At 40.8% G+C, this 21,057-nt stretch overlaps 2 protein-coding genes across 2 annotated transcripts in view; both read right to left on the bottom strand.

Annotated features, from left to right (window-relative positions):
- LOC306759953 (protein-glutamine gamma-glutamyltransferase K-like) overlaps positions 1 to 19,346 on the bottom strand; it is a gene marked incomplete at both ends in the record, with an annotated part of 64,964 nt that extends 45,618 nt beyond the window's left edge. The window contains 2 exons of the mRNA XM_079245700.1: positions 17,561 to 17,847; positions 19,327 to 19,346. Of these exons, the coding sequence (XP_079101826.1) occupies positions 17,561 to 17,847; positions 19,327 to 19,346 (307 nt within the window). The remainder of the gene's footprint in view (positions 1 to 17,560; positions 17,848 to 19,326) is intronic.
- LOC306759482 (protein-glutamine gamma-glutamyltransferase K-like) lies at positions 4,555 to 17,108 on the bottom strand (the record flags this gene model as incomplete). Its single annotated transcript, XM_079245150.1, is given in 15 exon segments — positions 4,555 to 4,714; positions 4,826 to 4,962; positions 5,058 to 5,218; positions 6,746 to 7,030; positions 7,148 to 7,301; positions 7,478 to 7,670; positions 8,915 to 9,053; positions 9,170 to 9,344; positions 11,626 to 11,703; positions 11,705 to 11,734; positions 11,839 to 11,957; positions 12,665 to 12,899; positions 12,901 to 12,917; positions 15,498 to 15,618; positions 17,085 to 17,108. Coding segments are annotated over 15 exon segments (2,028 nt in total).
- Positions 19,347 to 21,057: the final 1,711 nt, after the last annotated feature.

A 21,057-nucleotide genomic window follows, 5' to 3' on the forward strand; every position in this document is an offset into this window, starting at 1 on the left:
AGTTAAATGATAACGAAACTAAAATAAATTTTAGAGGAAAATAAGAAAGATTAAAAGTCATCTACATTAAAAACAAATGACAAAGCCAGAAATCTGTAGCGATGGACTCAGACCTGAATTATAGCAGTCACATTAAGACAGTTTTGAAGTTGCTTTTGATCACTTAAAGAACATATTGAGGATTAAAGGACTGATGTCTCAGCAGGATTTAGAAAAACTTCTTCATGAATGTCTATTTAGGAGAATAGACTACTGTAACGCTGTCCTTACAGGTCTCTCTCTAAAAAGTCCATCAGACAGCTGCAGTTATACCAGAACGCTGCAGCTCGAATCCTCACTAAGACTAAGAAAGTGGATCATATCACAGCAGTCCTCATATCTTTACACTGGCCCCCTGTTTGTCAAGGAATTGACATCAAATTCTTGCTTTTAGTTTATAAAGTACTGAATGATTTTGGAACTAAATACATTCAGCATTTTCTGAATTGCTATGAACCAATCAGATCCCTCAGGTCATTAGGAATTAATTTACTTTCTGTTCCCAGAGTAAAAACCAAACATGAAGAGGTGGCGTTTAGTTTTTATGTTCCTCACTTGTAGGACAAACTCCCAGAAAACTGCAGGTCTGTTGAAACTCTCAGCTGTTTCATATCAAGATTAAAAACTTTATTTTCCACCTTTTATCAAACTAACTATTAATTTATCACACTGTCATTTTTATTTCCTCTCTTTTTATTTAATCCCTTTTGTTTACTTTTCTTGTTTGATTGCTTGTTTTAATACTCTCTGCACCTTGCTGTAATGTTTTTATGTAAAGCACTTTGAATTGTCTTGTACATGAAATGAACTGTACAAATAAACTAGCCTTGCCAGTCTGGCCGAAGCAAACGGGCCGAGACCCAACCTCGATGGTGCCAGCTGCCGTAAGACTTTGAGTTCATTTTCAGACAAGACTCCAAAAACGACAGCTCGGCCTCATAAATCTTCTGCACTACATCTTCATCTTGAAAGCTGACATGTGGAAAATAAAATCAAGGCAAGATTATTTAAAGCCATCACACCACTGCTGCATCACACATGGTTCACCATTCACATACTGAAAAAACTCTGATAGGAAATAAATTGCAAATGATCTAACCTGAGAGACTCCAGGTGCATTGGGATTTCTCGTCGGTAGGTTCAGAGTGTTGCAAAGTCAGGATTTTATGATAGGAGCTGTTGAGTCAGCTGGAGAGCCTCTTCATACAGAACACCATCATTCCTTCCTCTCACTATGGAAGTGAGGAGGGTGAAGAGAAACAAGGACGCAAACACAAGTAATAATAAGGAAAAAAAAATATCTGTCAAAAAACCAAAACATGTAATGCCTCAAATATATCCCTTTACTCCTCATGGGGAACTTAAAGACAGCTTCAAGACAATAGTACGGTAATATAGTACAATAGTATTAATAGAAATATTAATAATAGTGTGTATATATATATATATATATATATATATATATATATATATATATATATATATATATAGTTGTTCCTCCCAGTTGTAATGCTTTACCTCCCTCTTGTGGAGGAAATTGTAAACTGCAGCATAAAACTACTTCGCCAATATTGCGCAGCGGACGGGTAGAAAAAAATAAATGAATAAAAGAAAATTAGATAAATAAATGCGCTTCAAATGTTATGTGTTTCTTTTAGCAATTTAATCTTTCATAGACTTGTTTCAGTTAACCTGCCAGGTGATGGAGGTTACACCAAACCCAGTTAGAGCTGAATGATGCGTTCAGTAGTGAGGAAGAAACTTGGCAGGGACTTATATCTTCATTCATTCATTCATTCATTATCCTAACCGCTTTGTCCGATTAGGAGTCGTGGGGAGCTGGAGCCTATCTCAGCAGTCTTTGGGCGAAAGGCAGGGTACACCCTGGACACATCACCAGTCCATTGCAGGGCCAGGGACTTTTATCTGGAGCCTGTATATTGTAGCTATAAATATTAGATATAAGCTTACTTACTCATTAAAAATATTCAGGAATTAATAATGAAAGTACGTTGCCGTGTCTTACCAATTTAAAGTGCATTCTGAATCTATTGTCCTAAAACAATACAGTTTGACTGTTTTAATTTGTGTGTGTGTGAATGTTTCAGCACTTTAACAGTAAGGAAAACAACATGTCACCCACCGCAGTTATCAAAATTCCCCTGAAAACAAATTGATTTTTTTTCTGATTATTTGTAAAGTTCAGATGAGTTTATTTTGGACTTTAAAAATCACTGAATTAAATATAATATAGACATCATTGTGATTTTAAAAGTGTGGTGTTTGCTCTGCCCCCAGCAGCGGATGTATCACAACAACACACCATCAGTGCTGAGGCATTACAGTGCTGAACACGAAAACAGTCAGTCTGTAAATACCAATGGGCCGACGTGTCCATTATGTGAGTGAGGGAGAGGAGAGGGGGTTGTAGCAGTGGTCTGGTCCAGATCAGGGTCCGGACCACTGTAATGAGTGATCCCGCCACTAGATGGCGACAAGATCAGCGTTATACTACACATTTCAGATGCCAATATAATAAAGGTTAATATTTATTTATGTACCTTTTTTGGAGAAGAACAAAATTCATCAACAATAAATAGCATAATTGGAAAAAGAGTATGAAAAATCAGGTAGAAAAAATTATATTTTAAATCATTGGTAGGTACAACAAGTTCATTTGTTAAAAGCTCTTTGTTCACACATTTTCACACAACTTTTCTCCCCGTGCTTCCACTTAATAATAATAGAGTGATGACCATTAATATGAAGCCCATATTTAAACAGAATTGTTGTGAAAGAGGCACTGTCTTTATAATAGTCTTTTGGACATATATGGACACACTTTATCAACATTTTCCCACTACATTTATTTTTTATTTTCCTAAAATAGAATTCATGAAGGTGAGCAAAGCATTCCTTAACCCCCTGCTTAGTGTCTTACACGATGGTTAGCCATATTTTTTTCTGAAACAGAGTTTAACAGAAATCACAGAAGACTTGTTTTATTGAAAAAAGAGGGAACTAAGAAACTCATACCTACAATTGAAGATATTTCATAACTGTGGTCAAAGAAACAGATAAACTTTTTTCAATTATAAAACCCAGTCTAATGTTATAAAATGGCCTATAAGACTCAAAGTCAAAGAAAAACATTTTAAAAATGATAAATAACATCTATCCAGCATCAGACATTTTAAATTGTAGATTTAATGTTGCAGTAGAATCCTTCGAGTATTCTCTTCTCTGTCCTTTGTCAAGTAGTTTCTTGGTTGATTTTAGAGATGGCTGTAACTAAAGATATACAATATTCAATCCTTTAGGCTTTTGACATGATGTCTACTTCATGGTTAACCTAAACCCAAATTTCTATTATGTCATCAAGATTGTTTTGTTACTGCAATAATTTTTTTTTTTATAAATAAAATTGAGAAACAGCATACCTTTAAAAATATGTTTTCATGTATTATACATGCTTAAGGAAAATGTCAAACAAGTATGAAAAGAAATTTGCATAAAAATGTCTTCTGCATTTCTGTTTAAATTTTGTTTCTTTGATCTATATGTAACTGATTCACTGGATTTAATGTCGGCTTTTAAATTCTGGCACTATAAAAATAAAGCTGAATTGAAAAAAAGATATAAATAAAGAACAAATGGACAGATAGAACATCTGTCATCTAAATAACTCTTATCGACAATAATGCACAGGAAGAGAAACTGCAATATTTTAATTTTTCACACAACAAATCATGATCTGATATATTAAAAGCAGCAGAAAAATAAAAAAAATTCTGTTTCTATTATTTTGATAACTTCTTATTTTTAGGAATTAGAACAAATTTAGATATTTTCCATGCTTGTTGACACCTGACTAGATTTAATCCTTTTTGTAATTACGAGGGCTTTAAAAACACACCACAACACATTCTTGGTGCCATGATCCATATAATGCATCTGCTGAAATGAACATAGTTGTCATGAACAAGGCAGCAACTCTGAACAGCAGATACAAGAAGGAATACATAGCTGCCTAACGTTTTGTGCAATAAATAAAAAAATGCAAACAGGAATTTAACTTATTATTTTAATAACACACAAATTTGCAGTATTAAACAGATTTTCACAATAACACTCTTTTATTGTTGAGCTAAATAACCAACAATAAATATATTGTAAGCTTCTTTCCTTCATTCAAGTTGCTATACTGTGTAACTTCTGCCAGTATGTTTTCACTTCGTCGTCAAGTCAAGTCGTCATGCTTGCACATCACTTGTCTTCATATAGTAACAGATTTGATTCAAGTTAATACTGGTTATCAGACAATATAAAAAGATTCATCACTCTGAGGTGAAATCCATTACATTTCCCACTGTTTATCTCTCCATGGCGTTTTGCTATTTTACTAAATGAAACAGAAAAAAAAACCTTCATGACAATAAAATGAGGATCAACCTACGTATGTTGAGGAAATTACTTTTAACAATCAGTTTCAAAGTAGTTTTTCTCTCCAAATTCCTACAGAGCAGCACTGCCTTTGTCCTCCACTGTAATGTCACACACGCCATGAACCTGCGTAAGCTTCTTGCAGTCCAAAGAAGCCAGCAATTTCCTTGTCCCTGGGAGGGTGGGGACGAAGTGCTCAGTGAGAGTGACGGTTGCATGGCTGCCAATATCTCTGAGGGAGACACAAGAAATGATAGTAGCAATCAGAAAAGAGAAAGTTAGGCAGAGATGGAAAAAAAACTTATAGTCAGTACTTATATCAAGTATATTTTTTCTGCCTCACCCATAATTAATCGTTCGAGCAGGGAGAAGACCTAGACCTTCCACATGGAATATCACTGCTTTCAACACTTGTGGTAGTGGGTTAGTGAAGGAAATCTCCACCGCCATCTTATTCCCTACCACAGCCTTCCCAATTGGCTGTGTGAGAGAAAAACAGGCAGCAGTGAAAATCTGATCTACTATAAGATCTACACTGTAGTTTGTTTTGTTTTCTGATAAGCTGGGTTGCTTACTTTTAGAATGAGATCTGGGGTCCTAAGTCTGAAACTGAACTGAGTGGCCAGAATCTGCCCAGTTTCTTGGACCTTGCCTGTAAGCGTCAGCAACATGGCAGCCTGATCTACTAGCTGGTCCTTGTAGGTTTCATATTCTAGGGTCCACTCCAAGATTGTCTCTGCAGTGTTGTTGAACAAAAGAGAAGAAAAGTCATGAGTTAATGAGGTTTCAGTACATCCAGTAACTGGGTTTTCTTGATTTTAGATAAACCCAGGCTTGCGGTTTCCTGTGGTGCTGCCAGCTGTTTTTTCTGGGGCTAAAGCCCTGGATGTTTTGAGTCTAACCCCTGTAGCCAAAACCAGTGTAAGCCACTGTACGCAGATGTTCTTAAACTAAGATGTCAGCTGCTCTGTGGCTCCGCTCCATTTTTTTCTCTGCAGCCGGTGGCTCACATGCTCATACACACAATCAAAGCAACTCTACTACACAGAGCTGACCTGGTTTGCTGTGGGATAAAGGCAATGAGCCGCTAATCTAGACGTTTAGGACAAGCAGACATGGTGTTTTTTACAGCACTGTGTTAACCAAACAGCGTGGCCACTTTAAGAATGGTTGTGCTAGAGAGAAGAGAAAGAGACACAGCATATTAACTGCATTGGGAGCAGAAGAAGTAAGCTCTGAGTAGCTGCCTGATTTGCTACAAGCTTTAGAAATAAACACCACAAAGTGGCGTCTTCTGCTGGGTGAAGTGCAGGGAATTCACCCCGAAGCTAGCTGAAGCTTCTCCTCCTCTAAGCCTCCCAAGGAGGAAATTTTAACAGCTGTTTCTTTCAGAGTTTTCGGACAGTGGAGGCAACAGCAGAGCAGAGGGGTTACCAAACCGCTGAAGAAATGTTGCGCTTCAGGACCAAAATAACCAGACAGAAAGACCCGGAAAATAACTTTTTTTAAGGTGAATGCTCATATTGGTGTTAAGTTCACCTGGTAAAGCAGCTGCTTATTATACACAGGTGTAGTGTAAGGTTTAGTTCGCACATGAGCCATTTTCTCATCTACTGCTGGACAATAAAGGACAGTAGAGGCCACACCATACTAAACATATAAATGTAAAAAACACTTGTGTTTGGATCACACCATATACAAATATGTTGTACCAATTCAATTTGAGAATAATATATAAAACATAAATAAATGTATAAGAACAAAGAAAAAGCAAGTTTTAGATGTAAAGGGGCAATTTTGACCCCAGGCTAAATTTAGTTTCTGCCCCCTGTTCTAATCTTTGATCTACAGAGTTTTCTGAAAAGATTAATAAGTAGTGATGTGGAGATCAACACTGAAATATCTATTCTTCCTATCCCAACATTTATGTGACATGTAAGTGAACTCTCAGAATAGGTAGAAACTACTTCTTCCAGCTGAGCAGTACAGGTCCCTCACTGCTCTGTGATCAGTCTGACATGCAGTGATGGTGGACATATTTCAGCTTTATAAACAGTGAAGGTGTGCAGGTCCATGTGTGAAAAACTGCAATTAAACTCTTGAAACTACTATGTAACCTGATCCTGTATACATACTACTGTATAAATACATACCTACTGCACAAGCCCAGGTTGTCCTCAAGGGCTGAAGAAGCCCATGGCTCTTTATCTGCACCTACTCAGGTGCTGACCTTAATGTCACAGTTTGCAGACCCTCCACTCACCCATATTAGGCAGTATTTGCACATCGGTTTTGTCTTTTCTGACTGTGGCTTTGTGGACTCCAGTGTAGTACATGACTGCCAACTGGCCATGCAGGCTGACATTACGTTGCTCTGAGCTGCTGTTCCTCAGCTTGATGGTCAGCTCTGCATCCTCTCCCATTTTAGGACCTGCACTATCCATGATCACTTCTATTGAGACGTCCTCTGCTGTGGGAGATGATAGGGCCTTTGCTTTGGAGCCGTAGCGGCAGGCAGTTTCCACGGCATCGTGCTCCCCCTCCGACCCTAAGAATGAACGAAAAGTTGAGCTAATTCAGTAAATAATACAGCAGTAACACAGCTCAGTAAGTTGAAGGAATTTTGATGAGAGCAATTGCAGATTTTCTTTAATTCTATTCATACCTTCAGGATGTTTATAAAGGTGTGTGATATCACTTCGCTTATCCGAACCAACAGCCTTGGTGCTGATGTTAAGGCCTGCAACATGTTTCTTATTGTCGACTTGATTAAAGGTACCATCTACATTTCTCTGCCAGTATATTTTGTCACTGTTCACCTAAATAGAGAAAAGGAGTAGCAAGACAGTTAGAGGTTAACAAGTAAAACCCTGAACTGATGGTAAGATGTCATATATATTCTGATGAGAGTGTTATTAGTATACAGCACATGTTTCTGTCATGTATTACTCAGATCTTGTAAAATTTTTGTTGTTGAGTGAAAAATGTTTTTTACCTCAGCAAACACAAAGGGGCAGTCATGTTTGAGGTAGACATGGCCATTGCGAACAGCAGCAAGAGAAGCAGGTCCACAACGATAGGTGCCCTGACTGGTCTCCTGTGGCGTGGCGTCAACCGCCTGCCAGCCCCCGTAGCCAGGAGGTAAGTCTGGACGAGCCATCCAGCAGTCATTCCACACATGGAAGTTCCTGCAGAAAAAGACAAATTATATAAACAGAAAGCTGGGTTTCCTGAAGCATTCAGCTATATAATGAAGGCTGATGACACTCAGCTTTTCCTTTTCTTCCCACCAGATGACACAACCATCTCAATGAAAATATCAACTTGCCTTGCTGAAATCTCTGCATGGATAAAGGCTCGCCACCGTCAGCTGAATCTGTCCAAGACAGAGCTCATTGTCTGCCCAGCTAATCCTTCCTTACCTCCGCAAATAAGTGTGAAGCTCAACTATATCACACTTGTGCCTATGTCTGTTGCACACAATCTTGGTCTCATGGTGGATGACCAGTTGACCTTTTCAGGTCCATGTTGCCTTGCTTGCCCGTACTTGCCGATTTGTTCTTTACAACATCAAGAGAATCAGACCATACCTGACAGAACACACAACACAGCTTTTGGTTCAGGCTCTGGTCATTTCACACATCAATTACTGCAATTTCCTACTGGCAGGCCTGTCTGCATTCTTGGTTAAACCTCTGCAGATGATCCAGAATGCCACAGCACGTCTGGTCTTCAATCTACCCAAACAGGCTCAAGTCACTCTGCTTCTGAGCCCACTTCACTGGATCCTGGTCACAGCACACATCAAATTTAAAGCTTTGCTTCTGGCTTACAAAACCATAACACAAGCGGCCCCTGTTAACCTTCACCCCTCAATCCAGAGCTGCATTCCCTTGCGACAACTATGCTCCACCAGTGAAAGACGCCTTGTTTTACCACCACTACGTGGGACCAAATCACTAGCCAGACTTTTTTCCTCTGTCATGCCACGATGGTGGAACGATCTCCCAAACTCTGTCCGCTCTGCAGAGTCCTTGTCTACTTTTAAGAGCAAGCTAAAGACTCAGCTTTTCCAGGAGCACTTCCACACTTAGTTTAGCTATATTTGTCGTGACAGTTGGAGAACTTAGTCCAGTTCTTTGCAGCAAATATTATGATATTCATTCATTGTATTGTAACATAGGTAATATTGCGGGGCAGGGGGAGACAAAATAAAGCCTGTAGTACTATGTCAAGACCGGCGTCCAACTGGACTCCAGCAGTCCACCAGCCCCTTCCTCTACTGTTTGATTTCATGCTTGTATTGTTTTCACTCTCATATGTAAGTCGCTTTGGATTAAAGCATCTGATAAATGACTGTAGAATGGAATAGAATAGAATAGAATAGAATAGAATAGAATAGAATAGAATAGAATAGAATAACAAGGCTTACCAGATGGAGTCTGTGTTGAGGTTCTTTATGAGATCCAGGTCCTCATCAACGTACACATCTGTTGTCAAGGAGACGTCTGTGTCGTGCGCTGACTTGAAGTTGGTCACAGTTCGACAAGGAATGCCTAAACACCGTAAAACTGCAGGCAGAGAGTTAACACATTAAAAGGGTGTGTTTCTGTATCTGTGTAATATGTGTGTAACAAACGTGCACAGATTACATAAGCTTATAATAAACAACAACAACTCTGCTAACCTGTAGTGGTAATGCCAGCAAAGACCCAGCACTGTCCGTATTTGACGGGCATGCCTTTGTTTTTATGGTATTCCAGTAGGATCTCAACACTTCCACTCCACACAGTTGGAGAATTTCCACCTGAATAGTCTCCTGACCAGTTTCCTTCCAGGACACCGAAGTCATGAGAGTTACTCTGGATAAGTAAAGAGACTCATCTTCACATCTGAACTTTAAAGGTGTTCAAGCAGTTATCGGACACTTTTTTTCTTTTACCTTCTGTCATGGTTTGGACTTTTTGTGTCTTTAGTACTGATTTCCTGTTTTATTTAGTAGTTTTCATTGTTTAGTTCACTTGTGTCTTGTTTCCTGCTGGGCTTTAATGTTCATTAGGTTCACCTGGATTCAGTTAGTTGATTAATTACACCTGTGTCTGGTTTCTGTTTCTGTCTGTATTTACAGTCCTTAGTTTCAGTTGTGGTTGCTGGTTCATTGTGTTTGCTTCATGTGTTAGCGTTTTGTCTCTGTCCTGTTAGTCAAGTTTAGAATTAAAACGTCTTAGGTCAGCATCGTGCCTCCTGTTGCCGCAGTTGGGTCCACATCTCCACCACTCCGTGACAGCCTTCACAGTTTTTGTTCTTTAATTTGACTTTAAAAAAAAAAGAAACAGAGCAGACACTATACTGCTGAATGTAATAAATGTTTTGTTGTCAGAGTAGATGAAACAAGGGTTTTATCATCTGATTTATGGTGGCAAACAGATGGTTAGAGACAAGGAGCCTACTATCACAACATTAGTGCTGAGATATATTAGTGTTGTGTGCTGTGCACCACTAGCCTCATTTATGTTTGTTTGCATATCTTTCATTGCATTTTATCAGTTCCTTTTCCTTCTGTTCTGATCATCCAGCTGTCAAAGCTGTCGAGATTAATTGGTAAAAGACTGTTAACATGACTGAACATGAAAGGTTTCCTGGCCTTGTTTTTAGGTAAAGACAGAACAGCATTTATACTAAAATACACTATAACCAAGTTAAGTCTCTACCCTTCAATTAACAAAACAAATCACATATACACCTGACAGTTTATAAGGTACACTGTTTCTTGTTAATGCATGACTAATTAGCAAATCATATGGCAGCAACTTGGTGCATTAGGGCATGAAGGCTTGGTCAAGATGATTCCCTGAAGTTTCAAACAGAGTTACAGAATGAGAAAGAAAGGAGATGTGTGGTCTACACCAGCAGAAAACAGGACTAGATACCACTCTTGTCAACTAAGAACAGGAAATTTACAGACTCATCAAACTGGACAATAGAAGATGCAAAAATGTTGCCTAGTCAGGTGAGTCTCTATTTCACCTCCACATTCAGATGGTAGGATCAGAATTATGACCTTACCATCTGAAAAACATGGATCCATCCTGCGTGGGATGCACTTTCTACCCTGTAATACCAACAGAGCATAATTTAAATGCCACAGTCCATTTGTTTATTGTTGCTGACCATATCCAAGCCTTTAGGACAACAGTGTAGCATCTTCTGATTATTTCCTCCAGCAGGATGTAGAAATGGCACAAAGGTCAAATCATCTCCAAATGAATTTTTTTCAACATGACAGTAAGTTCAGTACTCCAATGGCCTCCACAGTCAACACATCTCGATATATTAGAGCAGCTTTAGGATGTCTGAAGTGTATATCTCTCACAGACTATATGTTACTGTCATCCCCTACAAGTTCTTTTGATGTGTTGCTGGACTTAGATACAAATGAGCATATATTCTTTCACGAATCAAGGAACATTTTTTGTCTGAAAATGAGCCTTCCTACTGCTCAAGTAAAATATAGAACTGAATGACTTGCCCATACTGAGTGGGGAAACATATGTAACCAGGTGGTGGAAGAAAAGAACAGAATATGTGGTGTAGAAATAGTTTATAAAATCCACTTAATCTAATATTGCCCTGTGAGACAAATCTATAAATTTAATCCTGATGGTGAACAGCAGGGGGCCTATACATGTATTGAGACAGGTGATATCCTGGTTTAAGGTGCTCATGGGAAACTAATTCCAGGAAGTACTGTGGAAGGGGGAGATTGCACATGCCAATGTACTAGGAGTGTTGATGCTAATGAGAGAGAGCATGTGTGTTGGATGTCATTGCATGTGCTAGGTGCCACTGCCGTATTGTAAGACCAAATTAATACCCATATTTCATATTTTCTTATGTATCAAGTTTTTCACATATTGGAAATCATCTGGCATTGTTAAATGTGCCTAAAGTCTGTTAGTGGATTCTTTTTTTTTGTTAATCAGAGTTGAAATGCACTGGCAATAAAAATACGGGAGATCAAGACCCCCACAAAGACGAGCTGTATTTGAAGCTTTGTGTGCTCCTTCTAACGTGGCTTCACATATTATTAATTAAATAATATGAAGATCAGTATGAAGAGTAGTGGGTCGAGTGTCTTCTCACCATGGCTGAGATGATTCGAACAACATTGACTGGGTCTCCAAAACCATGAGTAGGAGATAGACTTTTTTCCAGTAAAAAAAAGGCAAGCAGCGAGAATCCTATCAGTAAACTGGATGTTAAGAGACAAAAACAAACGTGACATGGGTGAGGAGTCAAGTCAGTTTCTGCTATTCTACTCATCAACATTGACAGAACAAACTTTCAGCCACTTACCTGCCCATAGTCCCATGTCCTCACTCCAATTGGGTCTGCTGTGCCACAGTAGATCCGTCCAACGTCATTAAGGACATACTCCTGTCTCTCATCTTCAGAGTCCATGAACACTGAGTCATCTGATGAGAACCAAACAAGAATAGCTCAAACTGAACTTGTACTTTTGTAGAACGAGTAAGATGGGTGGAAAATGCTTATAAAAATGTTCCAAAATCTCTAGAATATTCTCCTGTTGGAATTCCCTCTTGCTTTGAGATTTAAGTGCTGCCAGGTGTGTCCCAGTGACAGTTGTATTACTGGCACCTGGTTGGCACCTAATACAGAAAACACTAATTTTCATCCTGTTTACGTTAAGTTTACTTTTTGTCCATTTTCACAGAAAATGTCAGAAAAGTAGTAGACTTGAGGTGATGAAAAGGCAGTGACAAACACCATAGGCAAAGAGTGTGTGATATAATGTGTTCTTTGAAAGAGTACTTACCATTTGATAAAAATGTACATTTTGAAAAATTTGTTTACATTCGATTTCATGAAAACTTTCAAGATAATTAAATGATCTCAGCAAGTTTTCTGCACATCCAAAGCCTACTTAATCCCTTGTATTGCATACATATTGCCAATTGTGAATGATGTTTAGCGAGCTTGTGAGTTGGAGGACTTTAATGCACCAACAACTTAAACATGTTAGTTTTCGTGTTTTAAGGTTATTTTCTTATTCTCCCCAACTCTTACAGTTGATATTGTAAATTTCAGGCTTTATACATGTTATACACAATATGTGGGTAAAACGGGTAGTGTTTGTTTTTTTTTTTTTTGTTTTTTTTACCTTCACACCAGGGGTTGAACAGCATGTAGATGTCATTAGCAGGGTCATGTGTGGAAATGTGTTTTTCATTTGCACAGTTTGTTTCCACTGTGAGCTGATATCTGCCAATGACAGACTCGGGTGATGAATTTACTGAAAGCTTTATCCTTCTGTCATCCTGTTCAACCACAGCAGCCTCCCATTGTCCGTCCTTCAGCTCTTCCACCAGAGGCACAATTACATGGGTTCCCTTTGAACACCATTGGCACCGGCCCTAACAAGGTAAAAGGAAACACATATCGCACACATCGGAGAAGAAAAAGCAAGCAAAAGGAATGTGTTACTGACCGACATGTCAAAACAGAACTAAAGTCTTGCTGTACTTTTTTCGCCTAATTAAATCCACACCTGTATTCTTTGTATGTTTGAATAAATAGAAAACAAAATGAAACATTGCCCTGTGCGGAAGCAATTTATGTTATTGCAACTATATTAAATGTTTATAGATTTCAATCCTTCATAATTTCCATTGCCACAGTGTTACCCAGTAGAGAAAAATGACTTTTTTTTTCTATTCCTTTTATTTGTACAACTGTGCACTTTAATTGAAAAAAAGCTTTTATTTTGAAAAGAGCAAATGTAATCTTCACTTGTGTGATAATGACCTTCTTATTTGTTAAGAGTAATGTTGATCCCGCCATTCCAACAGTGGACTGAAGCATGTATTAATTTAGCAGCTCTGAGTATGAACGAGAGAGTCTACTTTTTTTTTTTTAATTGGACAAAACCTTGTTGAGGTACAATGTAGCACTAAAACTAAAGTAAAAATTAGTAAGGTAACACTGAGGACATGGGACTAAGTAAACACAAACAAGCAAAACTGCAGTGTAAGGAAAATAAATGGAAGATACATTGGAGCAGATCATTAAAACGTGAGGAATTTGGATATAACTGAAACTGTTTCGAGCATACTTAGATTTAGGAAGTCTCAATGAGGAATAATAATGCCTGAATTAATTCAAGACGTGTTCTAAGCATGGGGCAGACTTTTTTCCACTTGCAGCAGTGTATATGATATTTGGCAAACAGGAAAACAATATTCACTACGTCAGACACTTTGTTGTCAACATTATTAATGTAGAATAGGATGCAGTTAACAGTAAAAGCAAGGAGGTTTGCAATTTTTAGACACAACTAGTTTCTAATGTATTTCCAAAATTGATTAGAAATGTGACAAGTAAGGTGTCTTAATGATTCTATAGGTAGGGAAAAAAGTTACAGCCTGCCAGCTCAAACTTAAATGGGTTATAAACAAAATCTGGATATATTTTTTTACTTTAGGTGGAACTGGCCATTTAATGTATTTAATATAAGTTTTTTCTGCTGATGCTGGATCTACTGTTGTTGATACCATACTGTTGTAGTCATTGAACAACTTAGATTTAAGGACTGTCCAAAGAACAGCGTTGCTACATTTCCTTTCAAGTGCAGCCTCCCACTACTAATTTGGGTAGAGTTGGAACAACATTAGAGTATGCTAAAATGCATTGAATAAGATAGATTAGAGCAAGAGGAATAGCTTTGTACACTTTCTGGTATTCACTGCGAATACAGTGCAGGCTGTGTTTGTAGACAAATTGCTCATGACATGGGTAAATCAATTTGGACACCCCCTCAGCTTTAGATAGAAGAAAAAAAAAGTAAGATCCCTTACTAGCCAATGACTCAGGGATTTTTTTCATCTCTGTTAAACGTTCACCAATATTAGCCTCTTCTCTCTTAGCAAGGTCTTTTGAAATAGTTATTTCCATACATTTTACCTCAGATTTAACTGTAATGGAGGTGAGAGATGTCTTATCTTGTACTGAGACTTCAGAAACTTCAGAAGCGATGCACAAGAGTGAGTAAACTAACTCAGCCAGTGATGGTCATATATAAAGTGTAATAGGCCTTTAAACCATAAGTAGTATGACATACCGTAAACGAAAAAAGAGAAAAAGTCAGTCGGAGCCCACGCTTTTGTTGTCAATGACCGCGTAACCCTCCTTTAGGTACATTCGCTTTCCCCTGCTTGCACCAATGGCCACAGCTTGGATCATGTGAGTCTCTCCTCATTGGAGAAATGTTCTTTGAACTTAATGTGCAGATTCTTGCAGATCGTCTTTAGACTTCTTCCAGACCTCATGGTGCATGGTGTCAACAGTGTAGTTTTGTGCTTAATTTGTGTATGGTCCCAGTTTATTTTTTGTTCTTTGGACGCAGATGTGTTCTGATCAACTCCGGAGGCATCCTGGTCAACCTCAATTTCTTCAATAACGTATTCATCACAAGCCTCCTGGAGTGCTTGCAGGTTGTAGTCATGGTCTGACATTTCAAGCTAGCAGACTTGACTTCTAGTGAAGTGATGTATAAAAGGAAATAAAACACAGAAGACGTAAAAAAAACAACAAAAGTTATATGTTGTATTAAAAAAATATATAACAGGGCTATTACAGTCTGAAAACTTGGCTAAAAAAACTGGTATCTAACCCTGCTGAAATTTCCGGCTCTCACTTCGTCCTCTTGGGACCTCCTGTGCTGTGTCTCAATTCAGGGTCTGCACACTTCCAAGTGCAGATTCCTCTGTTGCATACATCATAGTGGCACGCCAATTGCTGTCCCAATTCAAAGGCTAATTCAAATCCTCCCTTCAAGTTCGCCCTTTGTTGCAGTAAAGCACTGCAGCTGTGCCTGCCTACAAAAGTGCCACCTCCTCCCCTACCTGCACCCTGGCAGACGTTTGCTCAAGCAATGGCTCAGTCAGCTTATTGCATTAGCAAACAACAGTCTCAGCCACAACAAGGTGACCGCAGACACGGAAAGCCATCGGACTTGAACGGTGCGTGGAGTAAAAAGCCTTTTGCTCCCAGTGTGATGTCGGGGGAACAAGCTGCTCCTCCAGCCACTCTGGGCGCCAAGAAAAAGAAGCGCGCTACCTAGAATGCAACCACCGGGAAGGTAGATTAGGGTCTGCCAGACGCCTGCCCCCTCTCCTCCAAGAAGTTTTTTGTTCATGTCGAACTGAATGAGGCCATGTTCAGGGCCCTAAAAAAGACGTGCAAAAGCTGTGTCGGGGCAACCCCCTCATAGCCACGCAAAGGAGGAAGACTGGACCAGCCGGGAGTTTAGTGGAGCCAGAGCCGGGTCCCGGAAACAGACACCAGTGCTTCAGCCCACACCAGTGGCCAAACACACACTTCCCCTCTTTTCCGATGTGTTCATTAAAGCTTTGTTCCAGCGTGCCACCAGGCTAAGAGCCAAGGGTGCAGCTGTAGGAGCAGTTCTGAGGAGAAAGGGCTCATAGTTTGCTGGAAGACATTGTCAATTTGCAGCACAAAGTGGCCATTCAGGTCATACCGCCAGAACAGCCAGAGCTGTTTCTATTCCAGATATTTTCTTGTCCCGAAAAGGGGCGGGGATCTGAGGCCGATGTTAGATCTGTGTGCGCTGAAGAGATACTTAAGACAGTACACGTTCAGAATGCTGACACACGCAGCACAAATACGGTTCATCCATCCAAGAGATTGGTTTGTCTCCATAGACCTAAAGGATGCTTATTTTCCAGTCCCTATTTACCTCTTGGATTTGCCTTTCAAGGCAAATGTTATGAATATTTGGTGCTCCTATTTGGTCTTTGTCTAAGTCCACGGGTGTTTGTAATATGCAGCAATCGCTCCCCTGAGAGAGAAGGGAATGCACCTGGTGATCTATATAGATGACTGGCTTCTTGCAGCGGAGTCTCAGAAACAGGTTCAGGCACATACCAGGGTGCTCATGTCACACCTGGCAGCACTGGGCTTCACAATAAATTGAGAAAAGAGTGTTTTTATCCTTGACCCAGGACATCGCAGTCATAAGCCTGTCCCTAAACTCAGTCGAGTTCCAGGCACGCCTCTTGGCGGAGAGGGTGAAAGCCATTCAGGCTTGTCTGGCACTTTTTTGAAGCGAGACGTTGCTGAAATTCAGACAGAAATTCCATTCGGCTGCTTGCACTTGCGCCCGTTCCAACGGTGGGTTGTGTCACTTAATCTGAATCCAACACATCACGCTCATTCCCAAGTCCTGATTCCTTTGGCGAGCATCCTAGCTCTCCGGCCCTGCAAATTTTGTCCATGGGCGTTGCTGTTACTACTGATGCTTCCATGTCCGGCTGGGGTGCCACGCACGAAGGCAGAACAGTGAACGGCTCATGGAGCCAGCAGATGCAGTCGCTTCACATAAACTGTCTGGAGCTCATGGCAGTCTGATTGGCGCTGAGACATTTTATGCCTCCTTTGAGAGGGCACAATATTTTGGTCAGGACTGACAACACCACAGTTGTGGCAAATATCAACAGACAGGGTAGCCTGTGTTCACGTCATCTGCACACCATGGCACACAGACTGTGTGGAGCGCCTCTCACCTGTTGTCGCTGAGCGCCACCCATGCCCCAGGCATTTAGAACCGGGGGGCAGATCTGCTTTCCCGGGTTAACCTTTGCTATAAGGATTGGAAACTCCCCAGTGAGGTGGTGACACTAAAATGGGACAGATATGGCTGAGCAGCGGTCGACCTTTTTGCATTGAGGGAAAATGCTCAGTGCCAGATGTTCTACTCACTGACCGATCAGAGCTCTCCACTGGGTTTGGATGCATTAGCACATGAGTGGCAATGCCTCCTTCTTTACGCGTCCCCCCAACTGGAGCTGATCATCCCCACCCTTGCCAAAGTGTGGGAGAGGGACCACTCCCTCATCCTGATAGCACCTTGGTGGCCCGGGAAACACTGGCTGGCAGAAATCATTCAGCTACTTTGCAGACAGCCGTGACCTCTACCTGTAGACTGAAATCTACTATGTGCTGTTATTTACTGATAAATATACACATGAACTGTACTTACCATCAAGTTCGCCTCCATTTGTTGAAGGTTTTTCGCCGTTTATCCCGTCATCCTTATCTACATCATCAGTCCCTGTCACCACAGTGTCTGTGATGTCATTGTCTTTTGGTCGGGTGTAGCAGCACCAGCACGCCTTCAGCAGCCATCTCTGACATGCATTTTCTTTGGAATTGTTGCTTTCTTCTGCTTCTTCATGATTTTCCTTCTTGTTGTCACATGATCCAGGAGTGACAGTTGGAAACTTACGCACTGATTTATCCCTGACTGAACCTGTCAATGCAGGCATCCTAAAAGAAAAATAAAATGAGGAAATCCTTCGTTTTCTATGATGCTGGCATCACAAAGAATCTCCTAAATGAAAACTGCTCTGCACATTTTCCTCTGGAGTTCAACACACAGCTGATGTCTAAGAACTGTCACATTTGATTACTATACAATTATAAACTATTCTAATCTAGAGTTCAATTCATAACTGGGGGGGTTAGGAGGTACAACTGAATTTTGGCAGTAAATTTAAATCCCTCTAATCAGAAGACAGTCTTGTCTTGACAGTCTCTTCAAAGTGAGAATTTTTTTATAACACCTTCATGGCAACCGTATTTTCAGCAGTGTCAGAATGAATATCATCTACCCTCAAATGAGGATATTTTTAATCTTAGAATATTGGGAAAGGTGCCAATTAAAAGAAAATAGGTAAACATTTGTGAGACCTCTTGCTGAATTGTCACTTTTAATTTTTTCTTTTGAATTTCAATTTGTCTCCACCTGAAGGAGGACACTTTTCAGCAATATAAGCATACTTATTTCTTTGGGTTGAGAGAATTTATGTGCCAAAATAATTGGCAGTGGGGGGCTGAATCATTGCTGTGGGGTGGGGCTGGGGGGAAGGGAAAGGTAAAGGTGAAGAAAGTGGTTGTGTTTTTATTAATGTTTTGTTAGTGAGCAGCTGTGTGATGTTAGCCACAAAGGATATCTATGCTGTAGTTACTGGATATTCACCAATGTATCCTACTGCTTTGAATCTGATATTTTAATTTTGTCTGTTTATTACTTCAGTAAGAGTAAATTCCCTCATGAGGAAACATCATCTAGTCTCTTTCGTGACCATTTCTCTCCCTTTATCAGCTACCCCTCTATAGGGGTGCATCACTGTCGCCATCTCCATCGTTACCCTGGCTGCAGCTGTTCACCTTCGGTAATACAGCAGACTCTCAGGACAGTGCAGCGCAGGCTGCTCCAACTTCCCAAGCATTTGACACTACTTGGGGAAGCAGCATTCTCCCTCCAGAGCATGTGTCGACAACAACTCCAGCTACAACTGTGAAGACGTACAGAGGCCCCCAAACCATCAATACCGTACCGTACACGTGCTGATCCCAGGCAATTTGTACGTTTTAGACTGGCTCTGGACAACATTCTTCCGAGTGACGCGACAGAAAGATTTAAGTATCAGCTGTTATGTGATCACCTCAGATTTGAGGAAGCTCTTCTGATTGCTGACTCTTACAGTAACTCTCCTCGCCCATTCACAGACACTATGGCTTTACTCATTAAGTATTATGGTCAGCCTCACCACTTGTCCCTGCAAAGAATAGCAGAAGTGATGGATGAGCCAAACATTTGTTCCAGTGACATGGGAGGCTTCAGAAAGTTCGTGCTCAGAGTCCGAGCATTAGTAGGCATGTAGCTTGGGGAATATGGTCTTGTAGAACTACAGTGTGGATCTCATGTGGCAAGACTCCTAAAGAAGCTGCCTCAGGACCTACGTGCTGCCTTCCGTCGCCATGTCTACCCACGAAACAGTGGAGTGCCATCACTTTGCAGACTTTGCAGAGTGGCTTGAATATGAGCAGGTCATTCAAGAGAGTGGAGATCAAATGAACACAGAAGATGGTACACAGAGAAACAGAGCCAATGTAAAGCAAGACAATAAATCTGCTAAAAGAACTACAACAGTGCTGCTTGGTGCAACACAAGATGGGGCATCCAGGGGGTCTCCAGTTGAAACCCTTTCAACTCCAGATGTCCAGGACCAGCCCAAAGCATATTGCCCTTACTGCAGCAACAGTATGCATTTTTTAGATCAGTGTGCCAACTTCAAGCAACTGACTAAGGAACAGAAGACCAGCTGGATAAAGACAAACAACCTTTGTGGGAGGCACCACAAAGCAGTTCAATGTCGACTTAGATAACAATGTAAGATATGCATAGGAAAGCACCTGGAGGCCCTGCATGAAGTAAATCTGCGAGCAGCTGCATCAAGAGCAATGAAGCCAAATAACCCTGAGCCGGCTAATACATCATCTGCTGATGTTCTCTATCTAGACTGGCGAACAGGGTGCAACCAAGTTCTTCTGAAGATCTGTAAAATCCGGCTACAAAATGGGGAGCACACACTTGAGACATTTGCCATCCTTGATGATGGATCTGCAGCCATTTACAAATGCTCAGCCACTGCTACAGATTGGCTCTGATTGTCCGCACAAAGTGACTCCTATCAAGCCTGTGCGTTTAAGTCCACCTGGAGGCCCTGCAGCTGTCAAAACCATACTTGGTTGGACACTTCAAGGACCGGTTGCCTCATGCCATCTGGAAGGTCAGTCTCAGCAATGTCTCTGTCCATTGCCTCCCCTGTTGCAGGGCTCGTCAGTCATGTGGAAAAGCTATGGCAACTCTGTTCTGCCGTAAAGAAGTGAGAAGCTAATCACTCAGTCTTTAAGAGAGTGAAAAGCTTTGGATCTACTGGAAGAAAAGACTACGAGAGTAAAGGTGGAAGGTGTTGACAGATATGCAACTCCTCTCCTGCGTGTCCACAATATGTCCACACTCTCTGTGCCACATGAAGTAGTTCTTAACAGTCTGCGAGGGACTGAGAAAACGTCTCAGTTGTGACCCGGAGAAGGCCACAGCATATCGGGCAGAGATCACAAAGCTTGTGTCAGCAGGTTACGCCAAAGAAGTAAGTGATAAGCAGGTGAGGTCCTCAAGTGAGTCATGGTTTATCCATCACCACGTGGTGACACACAATAATAAGAATTGTGTTGTGTTTAATTGCTCCTTCACTTACAAGGAACAGAACGTAAACAAGATGCTGTTGCCTGGTCCGAATCTGGGTGCCTCACTCCTTGGTGTCCTGGTACGCCTTAGAGAGCACTCTATTGCTGTCAACAGTGACATCAAGGGGATGTTCCATCAGGTGAGACTGCTACCTGAAGACTGTCCGTGTTGCGCTTCCTCTGGGGTGACCTGCAAAGAGGCGCTCATCCCAAAGTGTACGAACGAAAGGGACTCCCATTTGGGACCACATGTTCACCATGTTGTGCAATCTATGCTCTCCAGAGACACATCCATGACCACAGTCAGCAGGGAGATGACCTGTGCAGTTCTATTGAGAAGCACTTTTATGTGGATAATTGGCTACAGAGCTTCTCTTCCATGGAAAAGGCCAAAGACATCATGGACAAGCTGAACACTCTGTTAAAGGAGAGTGGGCTAGC

This window comes from Telmatherina bonti (assembly GCF_933228915.1).
Source record: "Telmatherina bonti genome assembly, chromosome: 8".
In the NCBI taxonomy this organism is placed as follows: domain Eukaryota; kingdom Metazoa; phylum Chordata; class Actinopteri; order Atheriniformes; family Telmatherinidae; genus Telmatherina; species Telmatherina bonti.